Source organism: Rhinoraja longicauda, chromosome 9 (assembly GCF_053455715.1).
Source record: "Rhinoraja longicauda isolate Sanriku21f chromosome 9, sRhiLon1.1, whole genome shotgun sequence".
In the NCBI taxonomy this organism is placed as follows: domain Eukaryota; kingdom Metazoa; phylum Chordata; class Chondrichthyes; order Rajiformes; family Arhynchobatidae; genus Rhinoraja; species Rhinoraja longicauda.
Window position 1 is genome coordinate 26,467,340 of NC_135961.1, and position 7,660 is coordinate 26,474,999.

General features: G+C 40.9%; 1 protein-coding gene across 3 annotated transcripts in view; it reads left to right on the forward strand.

Annotated features, from left to right (window-relative positions):
* plekhh2 (pleckstrin homology domain containing, family H (with MyTH4 domain) member 2) overlaps window positions 1-7,442 on the forward strand; it is a 79,983-nt gene extending 72,541 nt beyond the window's left edge. For all 3 annotated transcript variants that reach the window (XM_078404991.1, XM_078404990.1, XM_078404992.1), the window contains 2 exons: window positions 598-747; window positions 3,319-7,442. In XM_078404991.1, the coding sequence (XP_078261117.1) occupies window positions 598-747; window positions 3,319-3,504 (336 nt within the window). In that variant the 3' untranslated portion in view covers window positions 3,505-7,442. The remainder of the gene's footprint in view (window positions 1-597; window positions 748-3,318) is intronic.
* Window positions 7,443-7,660: the final 218 nt, after the last annotated feature.

The following is a 7,660-nucleotide window of genomic DNA, read 5'->3' on the forward strand; positions in this document are numbered from 1 at the left end:
TTGTCAGGTCATTGACCATGGACAGGTGACATTTTGGATCGAGACCACTACTGTCTCGACCAGAAACGTCACTTGTCTATGTTCTGGATAGATAGAGCTCTTAAGGATAGTGGAGTCAGGGGGTATGGGGAGAAGGCAGGAACGAGGTACTGATTGAGAATGATCAGCCATGATCACATTGAATGGTGGTGCTGGCTCGAAGGGCCGAATGGCCTCCTCCTGCACCTATTGTCTATATTCACCAGAGATGCTGCCTGACCTGCTGAATTAATCCAGCACATTGTGTCCTTTTGTCCTTGCTGCTGCCAGCCTTCCCCTGGTAGGACAACTCCGACCTTCTCATCACCCCCCCCCACCCCCCCATGATTCATCCCTCTGCAGGTAGGTTTTCTGTGGGAAATTGCAAAGCAGCAGATCAGGTCAGATTCAGGCTTTCAAAACAAGAACGCTGCAACCTCCTCCTTGCCCATAGTTTTGGATAGGCCCTTGAACATATATGAGAATGGTAATTGCCATTTCTTTTTTGAGACAAATGCAACAATTGAAAGATGAAAAATATCTAATTGTTACATTCATTGCATCTTTTTCTTTCCGCAGCGCTTGATAACAACGTATATATACAAGAATATCATGACCTTTGGTGGCTGTGGTGATGACTTTATGCTTATAGTTGGAAAGCCAGCAGAAGGTGCTTGTACAAAAGACAAACCAATGCAAAAGCTCATGTTTGCCTTGTCAAAACTAAAGGTTTGTGTATTAAATTTTCAAGCCAACTGTACAGGAACCCACTGATGTTTGTGCACAACTAATGTGCTGTAGTAATAAATAAATCATCCATCTTATATTAATTTGAAAAACATTTGAATCTATCAAAACAATTTACATTTACTCAGCACCATTAACTTGACAAATATAACCCAAAGTGTGTGACAGGGTACGAGGGTTAGCCATGGGTAGCCCATGCTACCCCCATGTGAGGTGAAATATTGAAGCAGTGGCCAAGAAAGCACACCATCGGGCAAAAGGTACAGAAGTGTGAAAATGCACACCACCAGATTCAGGTTGAGTTTCTTCCCAGCTGCTATTAGGCAACTGAACCACCCTGCCACAACTAGAGAGCAGTCCAGAACTACTATCTGCTTCAATAGAGACCCTCCATCTGCTTTCCATCATTTTAATGATTGAGAATGGACTGATTTGATAGTAAATTGTAGAAACAATGAACTGCATAGGCTGGTTAATACAGAAAAGGACACAAAGTCTGAAGAAGGGTCTCGACCCAAAACGCCACTTATCCATGTTCTCCAGAGATGCTGCCTGACCTTCTGAGTTACTCTAGCACTTTTTGGCCTTTCAGTAGTAAGTTGCTGGCTTGAACTGCTTTCCACTTCTTCCACTGGGGTCTCCAGCACAACATTCATACATCTCAGGGTGGGTAGGGTGGTTACGGAGTCGGTCATCTTCTCCATATTTACATAGAAACATAGAAAATAGGTACAGGAGGAGCCCATTTGGCCCTTCAAGCCAGCACCGCCATTCATTGTGATCATGGCTGATCATCCACAATCAGTAACCAGTGCCTGCCCTCTCTCCATATCCCTTGATTCCACATGCTCCTAGAGCTCTAACTCTCTTTTAAATTCATCCAGTGAATTGGCCTCCAGTGCCTTCTGTGGCAGAGAATTCCACAATTTCACAACTCTCTGGGTGAAAAGGTTTTTTCTCTTCTCAGTTTTAAATGGCCTCCTGTTTGGGGGGCTGTAGATAACTCCCATTAGTGTCTTCTTACCTTCACAAATCCTCAATTCTATCCACAGCAACTCTACATCATCAGTCCCTTCGTCACCCCTCGCAAGGGACTGAATTTCATCCCTCACCAACAGAGCTACCCCACCTTCTCTGCCCACCTACCTGTCCTTTCCATAGGACGTATAATCCCGAATATTCAGTTCCCTGTCCCGATCCTCCCACAGCCATGTCTCTGTAATCCCCACAATGTCGTATCTACCAATCTCTAACTGAGCTAACTGAACCTCAAGTTCATCCACTTTACTTCTTATACTTTGCGCATTCATATTTAATCCATTCCTCACCTTTCACATCGATTCCTATTTCACTTGGCCATTCACTCCTATCCCTTCGTGAGCTTTCTGTCCTGTTAATTCTGGTGTCTTTCTTAACTTTTCCAGTACTCTCTTTCCCTTTAACTCCATCCTTATATTTCCAATTTGTCTCCCCCCCCCCCCCCCACTATATAGACACACATTGAATGTCATGATGTGAGACAGACACGTGATGCACAAGGTCAGCACAGTGGCATGACTGGCAGAGGTGCTGCTTCACAGCGCCAGAGACACAGGTTTGATCCTGATCTCGGGTGCTGTCTGTGTGGAGTTTGCATCTTCACTCTTTGACACCATTGGTTTCCTCTGGCTGCACTGGTTGTTGCCCCCAACATGCCAAAAATGTTCAGGCTTGTAGATTAATTGGACACTATGCATTTGCCCCTACTACATAGGAAGTGGTTGCGACATGAAACTCATAAGGTGATCAATGGTCACGTGAACTCCATGGGCTGAAGGGCCTGTTTCAACGCTGTATTTTTAGATTTTTAGATTTAGAGATACAGCGCGTCCGCGCCGCCCAGCGATCCCCGCACATTAACACTATCCTACACACACTAGGGACAATTTTTACATTTACCCAGTCAATTAACCTACAAACCTGTACATCTTTGGAGTGTGGGAGGAAACCGAAGATCTCGGAGAAAACCCACGCAGGTCACGGGGAGAACGTACAAACTTCGTACAGACGGCGCTTTTTAAACTAAACTAAATAATTTTCCCCACATTGTACCACACTAACTGTTCCTGGGATTTTTTTTAAATCCACTGTTTGCAATAGGTAGGCTGATGCGCACAGGGACATATTAATCGGATTGTTAGGATGTTTAGGATAGTTAAATCAATATTAGAAATAAAAGCAGACAAAGACACAAAGTGCTGTAACTCGGTGGATCAGGCAGCAGATGGAGAACATGCATAGGCGACGTTCCAGTTGGTAACCTTCGTCAGACCCCATGTGTTCTCCTTCAAACATGTTCTCCAGAGATGCTGTGAACCACTGAGTTACTCCATCACTTTGTGTCTTTTGTTTGTAGACCAGCATCTGCTGTTCCTTGTATCCACACTCTGAGAAATAAAGGCAGTTTGCTTTGGTGCTAACACTTGGAAGGTTATAGCTGGACAGTATTATTCATTGAGAAAGTAAATGTTGTCATCAACTTAGACTCATCAATATTTATCTTTATTTTTACAGATCCTAGAAATGACTTTGCTCATAGCCAGTTACATCAATAGTTTCCAATCCCAGAAAGGAATTGTTCCACACATGTCACTTCCATCTTCGCTTTCTGTCCAGACGGCAGGGCAAAAATTAAAGGACATGGGAAGTCAATCATTACTTTCACACACCAGGCCAACCAAAGGACCGACTTTGTTATAATGATGATAGTAATGAACCTATTGATATTATCTGTACAAAAGTAGACTAAAATCATCTTTAGCTGCATCGAGAAAACATTTTAAAGTTTTTTTTGCGCAAAATGTAGCTGCATCTGAAGATTTAATTAACAACATTGTATTAGGCCTTGTATTTCCTTCAGTGTACAAGCATTTGAACAACAAAGCAATATTGTCTTTTTTCTATTAAAGGCTTTTGTCCTCATGGATGGATGGCGGCCTAACCAAGTGCCTAGCTGTGCATATGACCACTGAGCAACAGTTACATTCACTGTTAAAGTAATTAAGGGATTGCTCAACTTTAACAGTTATTAAGTGTTATTAAGATTAAAATTGATATTATTTATTATAGTTTTTTAATAGATATATTAAATGACTTTTGTTGCTTTTTGGTGGTCAAGTTATTTAAACCAAAAGTAACAGTTTCTGTGTAGTCAAATAACCACTTGCTATCTTTTTTACAGATTTATTTTTATCTTATGACCATTCAAATAATATTTTAAAGTGTTTGCATTGTCATCTCTCGCCATAAAGTATATCTTTGTTTAATAATAAGCAAAAAATTGAATTTGTGTAACATCGCTCCCCTCTTGCATATGGTTCTTTCATAAGAAATAGGAAATATGGAAGGCAATACCAACAGGGTTAGCCAATGGTCCAATGTGCAGAGCTGCAACCTCACAGCTCCAATGACCCAGGTTCCATCCTGATCTTCGATGCTGTCTGTGTAAAGTTTGTATGTTCTTTCTGTCACTGCATACATTTCCTCTGCGTTATGTGGTTTCCTCCCACATGCCGAAAAAAAAGCAGTTTAGTAGGTCAATTGGGCACTATAAATTGCCCCTAATGTGTGGCTGTGGTAGAATCTGAGAGGAATTGATGGGCATGCGAGAAGAACAATATGGCATGAGTGTAAGCGGGTACATGGACCTGATAGGCCTAAGGTCCTGTTTCCAAGCTGGATGACTCTACAAATATATTTCAATTTCCTGCACAAAGGTACTAGCAAAATTTGAATAGATAAGGCAATCTAAAGCATGGTTTCTGTCGATGTTGCAAGCCATGAAATAAATGCTTTTTACCTTATCCTTTAAGGGAGGTCCTAAAATTCCTCCAGCACAGCATCCATTAATTTCTTAAATACTTCTAAGATTTATTTCCACTGCTGCTCTACCTAAACATTTTTCCATGTTACTCACTCTGCATGAAGAAAATCTTCCTGATATTAAAACTGTTCATTTGCTTAATCTTACTGTTATATTGAAACAATGCTGTAGATCGCTTTCATGTATCACAATAAACTGCTGTACAGGGACACTTTTTGTCTACCACCTGAATTCCTTAAGCTTCTCCAGTCTTTCCTTGCACTTTGTTGAGGCTCACAACTGTCCCCATACTGAAGACTCTACTGTCATTTGGTAGCTAGTATTTAAAGATGTGAAGTATGGCCTAAGGAATATGTGGAAGTATGCCTTCCATCAATTGCATCCTTTTCAATGTTCCATTTGTTATGTTGAATAATGCACTGCAACAAATAAACATCTTGATTTTACTTTTTTTCATATATTTTGATCATTTTCAACCACCATCTATAATTTTAACAGTGTTCAAAAATGGGTATGTTCCCAATTTTGTTTTCTCTGAAATACTTTCTATTTAATATCAAATAAAATCAGGGTGAAAGGTTAGTTAAATGATAATTGGATTGTGTAATTTTAAGTGACATATAAAAGTTGCAGATTGTGATGTTGCACCAAACTTCAAAATATGAGAATTAATATGTTTGCAAGGTACTTCACAATGTTATTTTAGTCAACCTGTCCTTCATCTCCACTTTTAATGTATTTGTTCCCTTTTCGAGTGGTCAATTATGTTTCCTATTGTATAAGGCATCTTTGTCCCTTCAAATCTATCATATCTGGCATACAGCTGGTTTATGCACCAGGTCTAGCTAGACCACATCAAGATCCCCTATACAGCGCAAAAACAACCTACTCCCCTTCGAAAAAAAGCGCTATTTTCTCCACAAACCTCCATCCTCAATCACATATACCCCGTACCTTGTGTCTTCACAGTCAGCAATGGAGCAGACTGTAAATGTCATTGAGCGCGAGACCATCCTTCCAGCTAACTGCTACTTAATCCCTTCCCCAAGACAATCCAGAAAAACTTCTAGGCTCTGCTTCAGTCCTGTTTACCCTTGTCTTTAGCTTGTTCCTTTTTTATTGCATCACCCACCTTCCCTCAGCTCCTCGAAGCCAACAGTACGTCAACCAATCAGAATTCCCTTTCTGGCACACAAGCTATTTGACATTGTAATGTGCTCTGCATGATGTTATGTTTACTCTTTGTAATCAGCTTTATAAACTTTATAGATATAATCTTTTTTCCTGGCTACTGTTACTAATTTATTGTGGTGATTTCTCTTTCAAAAGACACAGTAGTACTCTGCCGTACTAGAGCTAATGTTACACGAGTATTATACATATGCTCCCATCTTACACATTCAGGTAGAGGAACAGGATAAGCCCCTTGATTATTGTGTCTAAAGGCCTTAAACCCAACAGTGAATTACCAAATATGGGAAATAAAAACAGAGCTGATTAGGCAGCTTGTTACGAATGGTTCCAGAGCTGAAATGTCAACTCTTTTCTTTCTATAGATGTTGCCTAACCTGCTGAGGGGCTCCAGTATTTTTTATTTTTATGTCAAACTTTCAGCAAATGCACCTTTTTTTTTTCAAAAAGAAATATTGGCCCAAGGTCTGTCCATTTTTTTTTTACCAGTGTCAACCCCTTGAGTATAAAATGAAGGATTGACCAGAAATATCAAGGTAGCATGTCAAAAGATATACTATAACTTACACCCACATTGCACTGTAGTAAGTTGTATTTATAAATATGTCCAAGCATTTTTTTAAATTCTATATAGTAAATATATTTTCCATTGTAAAAAAATATTTTTAACTCCCGTTTCTTCAATATTATTTCATAGAAAGTATTAAGGTAACGGGATAGAAACCAAATTGAAAACAATGATGGAATTGAAGCAGAATAGTTTTCTAATGAATTATACAAAGCTCAGCATAATGTATTCTGGATCTTGCTGTTAGACGCATCCTGCCAGTCGTATTTTTTTCTCTAATGCAGTGCAATCCAGGAAAGGTGAACACATACTGACTATGTGCCCTGTGCTTTCTAATGACATTGATTCCTAGAGTCATACAGGGTGGAAACAGATCCTTCGGCCCAACTTGCCCACACTGACCAATATGTCTAATTTACATTAGTCTCACGTGCCTGCGTTTGGCCCATATCCCTCTAAACCTATCCTATAGGGCGGCACGGTGGCACAGCGGTAGAGTTGCTGCCTTACAGCGAATGCAGCGCCGGAGACTCAGATTCAATCCTGACTATGGGCGCCGTCTGTACGGAGTTTGTACGTTCTCCCAGTGACCTGCGTGGGGGTTTTCTCCGAGATCTTCGGTTTCCTCCCACACTCCAAAGACGTACAGGTATGTAGGTTACTTGGCTGGGCAAATGTAAAAAAAATTGTCCCTAGTGGGTGTAGGGTAGTGTTAGTGTGCGGGGATCGCTGGTCGGCGCGGACTCAGTGGACCGAAGGGCCTGTTTCTGCGCTGTATCACTAAATCTAAAATCTATCCATGTACCTGCCTAAATGTTTCTTAAAAGTTGCGATAGTACCTGCCTCAACTACTTCCTCCAGCAGCTTGCTCCATATACCCACCTTTGTGTAAAAAAGTTACCCTACAAGTTCCTATTAAATCTTTTCCCCCCTCACCTTAAACCAATGTCTTCTGGTTCTCGATTCCCCGGCTGTGGGCAAGAAACTGCATTTACCCAATCTATTCCTCTCATGATTATGTGCACCTCTATAAGATCACCCCTCACCCCCCCCCCCCCCTCCCTGCACTCCAAGGAATAGAGTCCAAGCCTGCTCAACGTCTCCCAATACCTCAGGCCCTCTAGTCCTGGCAACAACCTCGTAAATCTCTGCACCCTTTTCAGCTTGACAATATATTTCCTATAACATGATGCCATAAACTGAACACAATACTCTAAATACTCTAAATGTAGTCTCACCAACATCTTATATAACTGCAACATGACCTCACAACT